We start from the raw sequence: 16,622 nt of genomic DNA on the forward strand, positions 1-16,622 counted from the left end.
CTCCGGGAAGATGAGCAGGGGGGGGGGGGGTGGTCACACTTGGGGACAAGGAGGAGGATGCACAGCTCTGGGAGTGCAGCGGGGGAAAAGCCGAGAGCCTTCCCCAGCCTTTCTCCTTCCCGTTTTGCAGAGGTCGATGAAGAAACCCGCCCTGAAGTTGGGAAGCGCACAGCACCGTGACGCATGCAGCTTCTCCGGGAGCAAATTGCAATTAAAAACCCATCGCTGGCATCCGAGCATCCCAGGGCTGGCCCTTCTCCAGCTCGGCATCCATCAGCCATTGTCTCCCTCTAGCGCGGGCCGAGGGCTCGGGGCTGCAGCTGGGAGACCGGGAGCTGATGATCGAGCTCCCCCCAATTGATTTTCAAGCCCTTACGTTTTATTGTAGCAGATGTCTAGGGCACGGCTTTCTTAGTGACCAAACCACCTTCCAGACTGGAGAGACAGCTGCCAGGGGCTGCAGTGCTCAAGGATCGGGGAGGACACGGAGATGAAAGCACCCTGGGGCTGTCCCAGCACTCCAGGGAGGGGATTAAGGTTTGCTCAGCCGGGCTATTGCAGCTGCCTTTAACACCGTGGGACATCTCCTGAAGCAAAGCAGAAAACCTGCGCTGAAATTTATGAAAATAAAATAAATCGCACGACCTCTCCGGGGAGAATTTCTGCCAAGAGGGAAGGGAATGACGCTGCACTTCTCACCCCTTTGAAACTGAGCTCTGCAGTTTAACCCAGCGGAGAAGTTCAAGGGCCCGGAGAACGTGCTCCCACGTCACCCTCGCTCCTTCGGGTGCTGCATCTGGGCAGCCTGGTCTGGTGGGGGCATCCAGCCCATGGCAGGAGTTAGGCCTGGATGGGCTTTAAGGTCCCTTCCAACCCAGAGCATCCTATGGTTCTGGGATTCAGCTGCTGCTTACCCATACAAACGGACCTGCTGAAGGATCAGCACCTGACCAGAACCTGGACAAAAACAGGAGACCTTCCAGGGCTGGGGTTTCCCTTAGATCCAGGTGTAAGGAATGACCCCGGTACCAGAAAGGCTTACTTCTTCAAAGAACCTACAAACGGGCTAAGTTTTACTCGATGAAATAACATCTCTAAGGAACACAGGTTTACTTAACTGCAGACCCTGAAAGGCATCCTTTGCACAGAAACACAGCTTTTAACATCTTTCCCTATTCTGAGCTATTTCAGAGCTCTCGCAGGACTTTGAGAAACCCACTGGTTTCCTGGGAGTTGCAGAGAGCCCAGCGAATCCAAGGCAAAGAACAGGAACACCACGGATAATAGCATCCCTTTATTTGCTGACACCATTACAAAAACTGATTACATTAGCAAAAAAAAAAAAAAAAAAAAAAAAAAGGAACAAAAAAAATAAAATAAAAGGAGTGTTTACTTGAGGTTGAAGTCAGAGGCAGCTAATCCCAAAAGTGTATTTAAGTAAAACAGTGTACAACATCAGTATTAAAAGGTTATATCCCACTGGTGACTTTGCCACATCGGAGTTTTCTGAACAAGTTTTACTGAGCAAAAGAAGACGAAAGATTACGTGTTTACTGTCTCTCCAGGAATGTAAAGGTCTAATTATCCAAACAGGTTTCCTTGTTATTATAAAACTAAACTCTGGAGGTGTCTACAGAGTCGGGTTTGTTTCTTTAAATCAGTAGTCTAGCAAGGATTAGAAAAGACAAAACTCTGTTCAGTGTCTCTGACGAAGTAGAAAGGGTGAAAACATAAATAAGGCTTTAATTTGGCAAAATATAATACAATGCCTTCTGCTATCCTCAGATCAGCGATTCCCCCGTGGCTTCATTCTGCAAGAGAAAGACACAACGCCACGTGAGCCAGGCAGCACCGCAGCCGCTCACGCCTGCAGCTTCGTTAGCACTGCCTGGTGATGAAGCACAGAGGAACATCAGGGAGAGGTGGAGGCTGCACTGATGGGAGATGGGCAGTGCCCACTTCCCCCGGCCGTGCCAGTCCGGCAGAGATGGCATCACCCACTGTGAGTGCCCTATTGCTGGCCCCTGGGATGAGCCCTGCCAACCCCTCGCTAACTTTGGGCCATGTAAGAACTTTACCAGCGTGATGCGGTCAGCCACAAAAGCCCAAGTCTCAAAGCTGGCTGAATATTAAAACAAAAGCCCTGTTGGTGGGTCTGTAACTGGATCAAGAGTTCAAGCCAGGCCAATGCTTTAGGTATTCATATCCCTGTGAACACAGCATGCCACTGCTGCGAACACAGGGAAGCCCAGTAGGGTTACTTTACATCCCCAATCCCAAAGCAATCAGAGCTTGCAAGTACAGTTTACTTCTGTAACAGGGAAGAAGGAAACAAGGCACAGGCACTGTGAGAACAGAACTTCAGAAGGGATAAAGAGTCGTGTGCCTGAACTGAGAGGGTCATGGATGTGAGGTCAGTCCCAGCTGAGTGAAATCTGGCCCCAGAGAGGGAGAAACCTGGTGCCTACCAACAGCTTTTAACGTAGCTCAGATCGTAGAATATCCCAAGTTGGAAGGGACCCGTTAAGGATCATCAAGTCCAACTCCTGGCTCCACCCAGGACCACCCAAAACTCAGACCATATGTCTGAGAGCATGGGAAGAGAGATGGGAAGCTTCAGGTTTTAACACCTGGCTCGTCAGACCCAAACCAAGTCTCCCCACCACCACAGGGCAGCGCCCCAGCCCCCCACACCCACCTACTAGCTGGTAATGTTCTCGTCCCTTTGACAGCATTTGGCTTACTGACACGAGGAGCTTCTTGAGATGACCTACATCCTGGTTAAGATTCACCGCCACATTTAGCCTTTTATCAGTCAATTCCTGAAAGAAGGAAAAAAAAAAAAAAATCATTAAAAACTCATTTACAATCTAATTACCAAGAAAGTCTAGAATTAGCTCCTCCGTATAAAATTACAGCTCCTCGCACAGATGGGAACAATTTCTGTAAGTCAGAGGGTTACAGCCACATTTAAAGGGAACACTGTTCAAAGTCAAGAAGCCATTTCCCGTTCCAAGGAGTCACCTGCACACGGCACAACGGCATCGCTGACATCGGCTCCCTGCTTCCAGGAGCTGTGCTGCTAACTGCAGCTAAGCCAGACGCAGACAGCAGCGCCAAGCTGCTGCCACGGCCCCGCCAGCCTTGCAACAAATGCAGAGCACTGTTGAGATGCAGGGTGTCATTCTGTAGGACAGCTTCTGAGCCCGCCGCTGGAGCAACAAGGCCGCAGGACCACCAAGGGCTTTGCCTGATGGGGGGTGGGAGAGGGATGGCAGCTCGGGGCTGTTGGTTATTTCAGCTCACCGTGGGCCAACCCGCCCCACGAGCTGAGCTCAGCAGAAGATGCATCTGTATGACATCCCCGGGCTGTGGTTTTTTGTCCCGTGTCTTTTTTCACGGGACTCAAAGCCTAAAAGCCACTCAAGCCTTTCATTTACTGGTCTGCTGCCCTCTGTGGGATGATGCCCTCAGCACTGCTTACACCCGGAGAAATCCTTTGGGAAGATCTGGCCGGACAACCAAACCCTTCGTCCCCCGCACCGGCGCTGCTGGGCACACTGGGACACTGCTGCCCTGACACGGAAACACCCAGCCCACTTTTTCTTTTCCCCTTTTTCATTTTTAAAAAGGAGCTCAATAGGCTCGCTATTAATAATTAATTAATAACCGGGAAGCGCTGCAGCTCCAAAGTGGACTCCTCCCCTCCCTGCCTGCCCTCCTCCCCGAAGTCGGGCGCGCTGCGCTAACGGCCACATAATCCCTGCTTTATTACCTTTATTGATCGCCTCCTTCAGAGGGGCACAAAGAACCCCGCGTCCAAACCTCTCCTTATCCAGCTCCCGAGACAGACGCGCAGACAGACCTGCAGGAGAGCTTCCCCTGTGCAATTCATCAGCTAAAAATAAGCAAACCTGCCTCGGTGCCAGCGCTACAGCGGCACCCAACTCTCAACGCAAACGCGGGAGTGTTTGCAAGCGCTCGGCACCAGCCAACCCCCGCTGCAGCTGAAAGCGGTTTTCCTCACAGAACGAGACTGATGCATAATGCTGCTGCAAATCTCTCCCCAGGGTTTAAGGGAAATTAGAGCGAGTTCAGAGAGGGCCACTTTCCCAGCTCCCATTTGGCTCGCAACGCGGCTAGACTTGCTGTAACGCAGAGAGGGCAGTAAATCAAACTCAACCACCTGCACCATTACAGAAACTACTCTGGGCTCAGGCAGGAGAACAAAGCAATACATGGCAGAGCTCTCGCTTGCGTGCAACTGGTAAACATTTTTCTACTCTAAAAACCATTGGCCATCAGTTGTACGGTAGATTTAACCCATTTTACCCTTACTGAAGTAGAAAAGCAGCTCTGTCAAGGCTGAGAATACACACAGCAATCTCCTAAGGATTGATTAAAGTGGAGAGGCAAGTGCAATTAGCATCGCAGCTAATGAATGAACCATGGCGCTGACCAGCAGCACTGGGAACGGGAATGTGCTCACGTTAGCAGAAGAACTACCACAAGCAAAAGCAACAGAGGAGCCTCTTAGTTCCCCCAGGCCTCACTTCAGAGAAGAGCTCTTCTTGCCTTTATTTCCTTCCTCCTCCCCTCTATTTCATGGCATAGAATCACGGAATGGTTTGGGTTGGAAGGGATGCTTAAAGCCCCTCCCCCCACCCCAGCTCCAACCCATGCCACCGTGGCCCATTGCCCTCCATCAGATCTAGCTGCCCAGGGCCCCATCCTGCCCGGCCTTGTTTACCAATGAATTACAGACACAGCTTTCGTGGGGTCAAATCCTGACCAGCTCTCAATGGGTTTGGGTTCAACACAGGCACACAGCAGCTTCTGTTAGCCCATAGCTGCGTTACGGGGCCGGTGCTGCACTCCAGACCCACACCTCTGTGACTCAAGGGAGAGCATCTTTGGGATGTGGGGAAGTAGAGAGGTAGAGGGATGGCCACAGGAGCCTCTTCCAACCTTAAAGATTCTACAGCCTCCTGGGCTCGTCCACAAATCAGATGTCCCTTCTGACAGGCACTGAACTGACAGACTCAGCCCCGCTGCGCTCCACACGCACGGCGCTCTCAGTTTTCAAGGATGGAGTGTTTCACACAGATCCAGGGAAGAAAGCCCATCAGACTGCATATAATCCTCAAAATAAGTTTACTGCCTAAGAGAGCTGCTGAATATAAACGACTTCCTTAAAGCACACTAAAAGGCAGCCTTTAGTCATCAGCTAGTCCCATAAGTGACAAGGAAGCAAGCTAATTAGAAAACCCAAATGGTCTATTTTTAAACAGAAAGAAAAGGAGTCGAGCGAAAACACACAGAATGTGTTTGAGGGTTTGCGCAAGCAGCGTTTCTCAATTTTGTGGGTTGGTTCCAGTACCCAGAAGGAACAAATATGCTCATTTGCGAGCATGTGTTTTCAGGTCTTTCTTAACAAGAAAAAAAAAAAAAGTCCCTGTTGCTAGGTGGAAGTGGCTGGAAGACTTTCTTTTTTAATCTAACAGCTATTTTAAGCTGGGGTTTTAGGCTTCTGGGGAGACAGTTTGGGTTTTTTTTGTTCTGCAAAACAAAAAAAAGCAGCAGCAAAAAAAGGCAGGAGGATGGAGATAATGTTCTAATTTCAGCCCCTGCCGATGGCTACCTGTTTAGAGCAGTGTTCAGGCAATTCACGTTTTTATTTTTTTTATTCTTTACTTTTTACTAATGAAGGCTTAATTACAGGTTTATTAGGACTGTTTTTTCCACGCTTTTAAGAATAAAGCAACAGATATTCTAAAGGAAACCTGGATAGGGCCCCACAGTGTTCCCACGCAGCCCCAGTGGAGCAATACATGAAGCAGAGGGGTTATGTGAGGCTGAAGTGATGAGAGCCCAAACAAATGGAGTTTGGCCATGGCAGGGCACATCTAATGACACCTGGCCAGCGTTACCAGCCATGAAATGCCACGGCTGACAGCATCAACACTCTGAGCTCTACAAAGAGGGGGAACGGGCAGGACAAGGGATTCCTCTGGTGGTCAGCTTGTATTGTTAGCCCTGCCCCAAACCCTGCGCTTGCCTTTTCAGCAAACTGGGCAACCCCTAGCATCAAGCCCAAGGGAAGGTCACAATGGCATAGCAGAGAGCAAGGAGTTTGTCACTGGTTTGATGAGGGCTCTGCTTCTCCATCCTGCTGCAGACAGGGACACAGAGCACCCAATTGTCACCATCTGGCCTTCTGCTGTCAGCACAGGAGAGGGCTCGGCAGACCCAACATCCCTTCCAGGAAAGCAGCTCACAGGGCTGAAACATCAGTGGTTTCCCAAGCCCAGCTGCATGTCTGGCCCTGAGGTAGGGAGCCCACAACACATGGGTCGATCGGCATCCATGAGCAATCACTCCAAAAAAAGCCATCTCTTTCCTGCTAATGACTCCAAAAGCTTTAATACAGTACTCCTTAGAGGACTCCTAGCTTCCTCTCTCAGCTGTTGAAGCTACATATTTTCAGTGGCTTAAAAGGAGTCGATATAAATTATTCGTCCTACCAGCAAGGGCTCCTCTCCTCCTCAAATGACAGCATTTCCTACCACCCTATCCATCAGATGAAAACGGGTAATGTGTTCCACCGACACCATTTAGCTGTGTAAAACATGCTGGGAAGACATCTGCTTTACCCTTCCCAGCTGCCTACTGGAAAGCTCTTCTGAAGCCATTCTGAAGCTGATGGGAAAGCTTTTGTTTCCAGAGATGAGGAAGCTCTGCTATGACACCAGGACTCAGGCACTTGTACAAGTGGTGAGGGCCAGCACTCTGCGAGTATCAGCTGCAGAAACAGTTCAGCAATCCTCCATGCAAACAGAAATCCATATTACCCATCAACATGAGAAAAAGCCACAATTACAGTCCTTCAATTCCACATCTTGCAACTGCAATCCTAAAGACACCTTCAGTCTGGAGAGTTCCATACCCACAGCACAAAGCAGCACTTGATTTTGTTGCTTACTGACACTAAGACTAGCAGGATCTTGCTGTAGTACCATGCCAAGGTCAGAACAAATCCCCAGGAGCCTGGGCCAGCTGGAGTTGCACTCATGCACCTACCTTTGGCTTATGGCAGGCTCCTGCACACAGCTGCAGAGAACCAAAGGGTCAAAGTTCTGGCAAGAGATTATCCCAGGACACTCAAAACTGCCCTCTTCCTTTGGTATTACTTATGCCAACCCAACAGTTAGTATTTTAAGCTTATTTAGTAATCGGCAGATTTACTTTTAGCATCTCTTCTAGAGGGGAAAAGTTTGGGGATTTTCCCTTAACTCTTCCCACTTTTGCTCAAACCAACAGCCCTTGGAAGCCCAGATCTCATGTCCAGAATCAATATCCTCCCTCCTTGCAAATTTGAGCCATGGGAATGAGGTCACAACCCAGATGACAGTGGAACACCCAATGCTTAGAAAGATATCAGCTCCACGATGCTACTGTGACAAGCTGCAAGACAGGAACTTTCATCATGCCTTAATCTTCCCACCAAAATCGCACCTAACTTCCCAAATTTGACGCTGTGCATGAGACTTGTGCTGCTCCGAGCACAGTCTCAAGAGGAACACTCACCGACTCTGTGCGAACGTCGCTGTTTTCAATAACGTTGGCATCTCCAATAACTTTTCCAATTTCTCTCTCAAGAGATGCCAAAGACTCCTGGGCCTGCAGGGTGTGGAAAACAAAACAGAACAAAAACAGAGGAGGCAACGATTAGCAAAGGCTAAGAACTGAACCCCCCACCTCCATCTCTCCAGGAGCAGCGTTAAGAGACACGGGAAATCATTGTTCAGTAGGAAATGTGTTTTATGCCAGATTTGCTCAGGGGACCAACACATTTGCCAAGATTGACATGTCTCCTTACAATCAGTACGTCGCGTGTCAGCTTGCCTGCATTTCAAAGCAATTCTACGGGGGAAACTCTAATAGTCTTACATCAAGTTACTAGGTAAAAAAAAAATTTTTCATGTAAAAGTAGCTGCACAGGCAGGTCTCCAGAAGCCTAATCGTTGATCTGTATTTATACTGAGTACACCACAAACCACAGGCATCAGCAGAGCTTCCCTTCATGTGTCAACATCCAGCGTAACTGTCCCAAGCAAAATGTCTTAAACCCTTTATCATAGCTTCGTCTTCTCACCTCCTGGCAGTGCTTCAGTGACCCTGTCAACCACCACCCCACTGGCCCATCACTGACAGCTCTTAGGAGAACTCAAGAGGCAGGACAGCTGTTGAAGATGCCTGCAAGAACTGCTGTTAACCCCACAGCGCTAGCAACCTTCATTCAAAGCTCGTGTATTCCTTCCCAGTTTCATGTTGTGCTTGTGGCTGAGAAGGCAGCATCGCAGAAGGTTGTAGAGCCTAGAGCCTGACCTCAGCTACTCTGCAGGCTATTCTTGTCTCTCTCCATTTATCGGTTCTCCCACGAGAGGTTCCTTTCTGGGGTGACAGACAGCACCGAGACCTCACATGCTTAAAGACTTTCCACTCTGATCCATCTTGAAAGAGCAACCATCACAGAAAAGCAGAGGTAACCCACCTGCTCGTCTCATCGAGCTTGTGTTGAACTAACTTGAAAGATTCGCAGTCTCCTGGGCTACAGCCAATTCATAACCACGTGCAAATGGGCAGATGGCTTGTGAGCCAACTTGTAACCACTGCCATTTGAGTCTGGATTTAAGAGCTTCAGGCTGTGATGTGGGTGTAGAGCTGTGAGATGGGGTTTTATTAGGCTGGGTTTCTTAAAATAAAGAATTATTCGTCAGCCCCAAATCACCTGTTGGCATAAAATTATCACGGACAAGAGACACTTTCAAGCAGGGCAATGAAACAAAGCTGCTTGTTGCATTTTTTATCATTTGGAAAGACAAACAGGTATCTAGCACAAGCTCTTAAACCCACAGCCTCAGCCACCTGGGGAGGCAGTGAGTGCAGTAACACCCCAGCAGGCATCTGGAACCACCACATTTTCCAGCACTGTACAACTACTGACTGTAAGGGCTTCAGCAATATTTACACCTGCAACTGTTAAGGGCCTCTGCTTACCTTGGGTAAGTCACCAGCTACCTTCTGCCTCTCGTTTTGATCAACTTTGAGCTTTGACAGTGTTTCACTTAACTTCGTTTTCAGCTGCAAAACAGTAACAAAGAAAATCAGTTTCCCCCACGCACAGATAGCATTTGTCTTTCCCCTAGGTTGCCCTAGTGCACACTGACTGCAACAGGACTAAGATTACTAACGATTATTGCACACACTGGATTAGTGAACACGCATGGTGAGGTTTACAAGGACAGTCAAGGAAGAGAGAGGCCATCCGTAAAGATAAGTGTAAAGAATGGGAACTACAGAAGAAAAGATACAGTTGGAGTCAGATTAACTACAAGTGGTCTCAACTATATTGCCAATAAGACTATTAGCAATGTTGAACGTACGCAAGCCTCTCTAGCACTCCTATCACAAGCCAGTTCCAGCTTCAACTCAATTCATAGCAAATATCCCAAAATGCAGACTGTCATCTTCCTAATTCAGGCTAAACAGTCACTTCACTGCTGAATTAATTAAAAAACCCTTTGCTTGTCATCTTAATAAAGCACCGCTTGTTACAACTCTGTTGACTTAATCAGTCTGCTAATGTCAGATCGGGGAATGAATCGCTGGCAGGGGTATATTAACTTGTCGATTGTGTTTAGATTCAGTCCAAAAAGTGAAACTATTTCCATCAAGAGGGATGAATACTTTGCACTGGCCGCCCTTAAAATACAGCCTTCCACAGAAAGGAAATAAACATTATTTTTTTTTATTTTATTTTTTAAAGAATATGTTGATTGCCCTTCAAGGCAGCACGGAGAACCAGCCACAGCACTTAAGACTCAAGCCTCAAATAGGAAAACTAATAAGAAGCTCGAGTGGCAATTTTGTGGGATTTGTGACTCTGAAGTACGCTGTGCCAACGTCCACTATTCCTGCTGTCAATCTTCTTGGGAGCCAGCAGAGGATTAAAGCATTGAACAATGGGCTACACAGAGAGCCGAATTCTCCCTCTTTCCAAACCTCTGCATCACATTTGTCTCATGCATGGAAGGCTTCCCCCTTTGGAGCACCTGTACTAGTGGATGCTGCTTTCTGCATTTCGGGGAAGCGCTCTGCAGTGGTGCCTGCTTCTCTCCGTGCTCAACCCACAAACAAGTGGGAAACATTCTGAAATCCCACCATTTCTATTCCTCAGCCTCCTGCCAAAAACAAAATAAAGAGGGAAAAAAAAACCCCCTATGCACCGGAGGCCGCTCCTGAGCCATTTGCACAAAGGTACTTGGTTTACCACCTCCTCACACTCCAACCAGCACAGCACCATCATGCTGCCGAGTCAAGCTGCCCTAGCAGGGAGCTCAGCTTTTTAAGCTTTTGTTGTTACGGAACATAATAGATTGTTGCCTCTTATATTCAAGAGGTTGGCGTTTGCTGATTAACTTTAAGATATGCATTCAATTCCCATTTCCCTTGCTTTCAAAACGGGAGGCTTTGGTTGCTGAGGCAGGATGCTAATGAGCGCTGCACTAGACTTGCCAAGCATGCGATTAAACGTAAGTAGTTTGTGATTTTATTTTTTTTTTTAATTGACTGTTTTAGCCCCATCTGTGGAGGTGCCATGGATGGGGCACCAGGCAGCCTGAGCTGCTGGGGGGCAACCAGTTCACAGCAAGGACAGTGGCTCAATGGTCTTTAAGGTCCCTTCCAACCTCAGCCATTCTATGATATGCTTCTATGACAGGTTATCAAGTACTCTAAAACCCAATGAACACACAGTGGCAGAAACAACCTCCACTTGATCCTGGCTCAAAAGCACGAAGAAAACACTGTTCAAACACAAGCACGGGAAGGAAAAAAAGACACCGAAACAAATGAGAAGTGAAAGGACTCAGATTGGAAAACCATGCATCTTTGGGTCTACAGGTCTGGCCTTGGGTAATCCAACTGCTTCTTGAGAAAACCTGCAACAGGAGCATTATTGGCTGGATAGTGTTTCTAGCCAAGCATGCTGCACGTGGTGTACGCCACAAGCCAGAAGAGTTATTCAGCCACATCAGAACGCCAGCTGCAGAATGGCTGGATACTCGGAATTAATTCAACATTGCTTTGGATCAATCTGTGTATGCACAGAGAAGGATGGAAAAACCTCTGCCCAGTCAGAGCACGGATATCACAGATGCATCCTCAAAAGGTTTGGCAAAAACAACCAGAGAATAACCCTCAAATTGAAGTGATGAGAGCACGTCTGTTGCTCCAAGGATGTTATATCTGCATACGTCTACACTATAAAGCATTGATTCTCAAGAAGGCTCAGGTATCAAAGTCTTAAAGACTTTGGAAAGTCTTAAGAACCAGACATGCTATTGTTAGGAGCAGAGAAAGAGACAAATTGTAGAAGTCAGACTACACAAATGATCGCAATGGACAAAAATATCAAGCTGAAGAGGTTAGCAGAACGGACAGGACTTGGAATAAAGTCTCCGCTTCATAAGTATGCTGGGAGCCTAGTTTGTGCCCAGCGGAGAACGAGCTTCTTACCAAATTTAACTCTTCATTCTGTCTTACTGCTTCAGAATATGAATCATCAAGTTTTTTCTGCAATTCAGTCAAGAGATCTTTGAGCTGAAATGAAGTTTAGAGTTTTAGGATTTGTCTCCTTAGGATGCCCACTTTTCTTCTGCTCATTACCAGTGTGTTGCTCTACCCTAAGGTCACAAGCATACAAACTCCTCAGCCCCAGGGGCTAAGCGTTAGATTAGTTTGCCAGGCAAGTGGTAACCAAACAAAGGAAAAAAGACAGCTTGGTCAATCATGTTTACCTCTCTGACTTCTGAAACATAAGTGGATCGCTCTATTTCTGCCTTTTCTAGTTCACTTTCCAAATGTTCTCTCTCTTTTTTAAGCTAGAAACAGAAAAACAGAGTTAAAACAAATGTTTTCAAGGTCTTCCTTGCAGCACCATTTTCTTAATTTATTATTAGCTACAAATTTCTATCAAGCATTCCATGACATTTAGAGAGCATTTCAAATCCAGTGGCTGCCTAGCAGAGATTCAAACTGTTAGACTTCAAAAAGATAAAAAAAAATAAAAAGATCATTTAAAAAAAAAAAAAAAAAAGAATCAAACCCAAGTTTACTTTGATATATCTGCTTGCTGGCAAACTGCTTGGTCTCCCAAGGAAAGGGCCCCACTTCCAGAGACTCAAATCCAGTGGATGAGCACTGAATTAAAAACAGAACAGTTTCTAGAACTCTGCACCTCTGCTTCTTAAAAGCGTTTGCCAAAAGGTTCAGCTTAAACTACAACACAAGCTGCACGCTGCCCGCAGGAGAGAAATCCCAGGGAATTCAGATTTACAGCATAGGATTAAATTATGTTTTGAATAACAAAAAGCTTCAAAGAGAAAAAACACCTGCACGTACACTTTCAACTTCTTTGATCTCTTCTTTTAACCTCTCTACCTCGTGCTCCAAAGAGGCGACCGACGAGCGCGTCTGCAGTTTTCAAGAAAGACAAATGCATCGTTTAGTTGTGTTGATCTAAGACCAACTCTCCATATACACACACACACAAGCTTCCTTCTACCATTTAAAAATATTTGGGGTGATGAAAATCAGTGGCTGGATCAAAGCAGATGCTCACTCCAGTAATTCAGCATCCGGAGCCTCCATTATAACACTTCTGCTTTCTCCCACCATGAGAAGTTGTGATGCGTATTTACACCCCAGATGCCCAAAAGATTTGGAGTGTAAGGACTAAGCCAGTTGTCCATTAGTCATAGGAAGGGAAATACCTTTCCCAGTCACCTAACAGGGAGGGCAGTCTCCATTCATGGCTATGCACAGCTAAACCCAGCATACTGAGCCTTACTAAGGCCCGCATAAGCGTAGCAGATGGTGGCACAGCCACAGTTCAAGATCTGACAGCTTTTTATAAGCCCCCCAAACAAGAGGTTTATAAATAATCTATATGTTTGCTTCAGGCTCATACTCTCACACTCAAATTTGCTAAACAGAAATACTTCTAGAAATAATTTCTTGCAAAGGAAAGAAAAACAACACGCAGTTTGACCTACTTTAACTCTAGATAAGGAAAGAAACATAAAAGGCTTTCTTCTTGCCACTCGTGCAAGCAACAGAGCCTTCCTAAAAAGGCAAGCTTTGCAGGCAATCTCAAGTGTAATTAGTTGACCATAATGGATTAAGTGCTTCAAAGAAACAAAACAAAAACATCTTGCTTATCATTACCTGATACTCAAACCTTAGCACCAGGAATCTGAATCTGTTTACAGATGGACTTGGAAAACAACAGGCACCTAACAGAAGCACAGTCTGAGCTGCCAGGGTAAGGAAATGTACATTCCTGGGCACTCTAAATGGGACACATTCACTCCCCTAAATCTTTGTGTTTTTTATGCCATCAGCATTAATATTCCCATGTGCTATTTGACTGCTCCCTGCAGCACCTGCAAGGGACTGTGACAGATCTGCTGTAACGTATAGGACAGATATGAAGGTCTTTGGCCATTTGCTCTTGCTACTCTGAAAATGGCACACAAATCTGAAGACACGATAGTTTGGTTTTTTGTGGGTTTTTTTTGTTTGCTTAAATGGAAAGGTATTCCTCATTAAAAAAAAAAATCACTCTTTGCATCAAAGAAAGTCTCCCAGCACCAAAAATCCTGCTGCTGTAAGGATGGGGAGTTCCTATTATCTTGTTGGCAGACTTCACCTATTTCATCCTCAGTCAGGCACAGAACAAACCATGCAGCTAGGGCTGTTCTACACGGTCTCTGCAGCTCTCAGACACCGTCTGCTTCTTCAAGCAGAAGCCTCCTGACTATAACAAAAAGCAGATCTTCAGACATACCTGTTTGAGCTCCTTCTGTGATTCTTCAACTTTTATCTTCCACTTGCTTTCTTCCTCTTCCACGCTCCTCTGTAGCCTTTGTAAAATCCCCTCCTAGAAAGAGCACGGTTTGAAAGCTTTCAGCAGAAGAAAGGCAGCTTGCAGCATCACAGGACACAAGGAGCAGGCATCCCGCTTACCGTCTCCGCCAGAACCGATTTGTATTTCTCACATTCCAGTTGCAACAGTATGTGCAACTCCTCAGCCTCCTTCAACTTCTGCTCCATTACCTGTTAAAGGAGGAAAGACGACCCGAAGTCACGTTACAGCTGATAGCTTTGAGTTCTACCAATTACCTTATTGCAAATAGCACTCAATATTGGCAGGTCTGTCTTCCTACCCCGTGCAAGGATGCCAACAGCAAGCGCAACGTTCACCTACACAATCACGACTTTTACAGAAGTCTGAAACCAAACCAGTTGCTTGAAAAAAGAACCAGGAATTTCCATCAGTGCTTTCGCAACTCCACAAGGTCCTTTTCAAAGATGCAAAAGCATTTCCAATACACATAATGCCAGTAGCTATAAAAACCATTCTCTTATCGCCTGTTTACCAATTTCAACTTTGCAGATCTGCAAGGTTAGTGCCAGAAAATACACCATGCCATGCATAGGGAAACTGTCCACTACTTGTGCTTACCTTGATATCTTCAGATCCTGGAGCCCCTCTCAAATACTCTTTAGCCATCTTTTCAAATCCGCATATCCATTCGCTATGGCTCTGTTGGGAAATGCATTCAGTTAGAGCAACAGCTAACCTCAGTGAAGTTATCCTGAGGACATCTGTCCTCCAACTGCAGGATTATGGAGCAGCATTTCGGTCCCCCAGTTCCCACAGGCTGACCCACAGCCTGACACTGCTTACTCATTCAGTACCAGGAGGTTTGAGGGGAGATTCAGACTGGATATAAGGAAAAAACTTGTTGCCCGCAGAGGTGGTGGATGCCCTACTCCTGCAGACACCCAAGCTCAGGCTGGATGGGGCTCTGAGCACCTGATGGAGCTGTGGGTGTCCCTGTTCATTGCAGGGGAGTGGGACCAGATGGCCTATAAGGGTCTCTTCCAACTCAAACCATTCTGTGAGTCCACTGAAAGCAGCCCACAGTCAACAGGCAGCAATCCAGGAGCACAGGGTTATGACAGAGACACAGCTCACAGGGGCTTGCAAGTACTGAAATACAACGGGGTCACAAAAGTCTCCGTCCAAGCTTCAGGGCTCTGTGATGAATATTTCAAGACCTAAGGAATTTTTGTTGTTGCTGTTAAATCTTTGAACAGTTAAAGCAGACACTTGCCATGTAATTCTGGGGACCTCAGCAGGAAGGTTCCTCTATAACCTTGCAGAAAGCCATTTTAAAGACTTAGTCTTGTGACGAATGATTACCATTAGGACACCGAAAATACCCAAACACGGGTAGCACAGGCAGGTGAAAGAGATGTCAGGGAGGTTAAAAGGAAAAAGAAAGGACAGAGAACTAACACTGTTCCTGAGATAGCCAACCTTCACCTCTCTGCTGCTACCAAGCACAGATCTCACCAGCAGAAAGCACTCGCTTCCCACTGGAGAACCCTTGGGAGAGGAGACTGCAGGGACACGTTGCAGACTGCCAAGCACAGTGGGACCCCAGCTCCCAGCAGGGGACTGAGCCCCACTTCTCTTACCACATTGGCAGGAAGCGAGATGCTGGGGAACAGCTTCTGGAGCAGTTCTCGTGTCTCCACCTCGGCAGCTTCCAGATGCTGCTGATTCTCCTAAACCAAGAAAAGAGCTCACGTGAAATTGGGCAACACACACTGTTCTGGGGTGGCAATAGCCTCTCCTACACACAGAGTAACTTGTTCAACCCAGAAAGGTGGCTTTCAGTGAGGAAGGCTCTGTGGTCTCTAAAACAGCCAGTAAACAGCTTCAAAACTGACAGTAAATTGCTTCAGAATTCAGCCTTCACGTTTGTTCGTGCCTTTAAGCTTTTATTTTCATAAAGATCTCCTCCAGCCTGGCCTGTTGGCACGGTCTTTACACCACCACTCACTTGTTCACAACACAACACGAACTACACTGCGCTGAGTGACCGGTTCCATAGATCACACCAACACTTCCACTCAAGTCGAGCGATCTCAAAACCAAGAGGTTTGATCAGTCAAGGTTGACAAACCCCATACTTTTTAAAAACAATTTTAGGAGGAAAAGAAAAAAAAAATCACTTAAATGAACATCATCTCATCGAAAACAGAGCATTAAAGTCAAAAGTAAACTTTGTGTTAATGCACATTTGAACCAGGCCAAGAAAGCAAGACTGTTCCCTGTTCATTGCAGGGAGGTTGGACCAGATCATCTTTAAAGGCCCCTTTCAACTCAGAAGACAGAATCACAGAATCATTTAAGTATTACTTTTAAGTACATAACAGGAGGACCCTTACACCCTCCTTCCCCAGTTTGGGTGAAATGGGAAATAATTATTAGAGCTGTGTGAAAATCTTCAGGTTTTTTGCTTTGCAAATTGAAAAATGCACAGAGCCAAGGGGTGCCACAGATCCATCGCTCCTTCTCCATTTATCTACCATGAGAAGTGGCCCAGCCACGGGATGTTTGCTTGCAGTGCCTGTGGCAGATGGGTTTATTTAGCCAGACACCGCTCCTCATCAGGCTCCCACTGGAGGTTAAATGCAGAAGC

General features: G+C 46.7%; 1 protein-coding gene across 6 annotated transcripts in view; it reads right to left on the reverse strand.

Moving 5' to 3' along the window:
• The window catches only part of KTN1 (kinectin 1), an 82,863-nt gene continuing 67,575 nt past the window's right edge, over window positions 1,335-16,622 (reverse strand). For 4 of the 6 annotated variants that reach the window (XM_021401271.1, XM_021401273.1, XM_021401269.1 and 1 more), the window contains 11 exons: window positions 15,613-15,702; window positions 14,591-14,671; window positions 14,092-14,181; window positions 13,913-14,005; window positions 12,466-12,537; window positions 11,862-11,945; window positions 11,581-11,664; window positions 9,061-9,144; window positions 7,588-7,680; window positions 2,699-2,822; window positions 1,335-1,811 (listed from right to left, as the gene is read on the reverse strand). In XM_021401271.1, the coding sequence (XP_021256946.1) occupies window positions 1,807-1,811; window positions 2,699-2,822; window positions 7,588-7,680; window positions 9,061-9,144; window positions 11,581-11,664; window positions 11,862-11,945; window positions 12,466-12,537; window positions 13,913-14,005; window positions 14,092-14,181; window positions 14,591-14,671; window positions 15,613-15,702 (900 nt within the window). In that variant the 3' untranslated portion in view covers window positions 1,335-1,806. The remainder of the gene's footprint in view (window positions 1,812-2,698; window positions 2,823-7,587; window positions 7,681-9,060; window positions 9,145-11,580; window positions 11,665-11,861; window positions 11,946-12,465; window positions 12,538-13,912; window positions 14,006-14,091; window positions 14,182-14,590; window positions 14,672-15,612; window positions 15,703-16,622) is intronic. The other 2 variants (XM_021401272.1, XM_021401274.1) reach the window with 2 other exon arrangements.

The sequence above is a fragment of the Numida meleagris genome, chromosome 6 (genome assembly GCF_002078875.1).
Source record: "Numida meleagris isolate 19003 breed g44 Domestic line chromosome 6, NumMel1.0, whole genome shotgun sequence".
Taxonomy (NCBI): Eukaryota; Metazoa; Chordata; class Aves; order Galliformes; family Numididae; genus Numida; species Numida meleagris.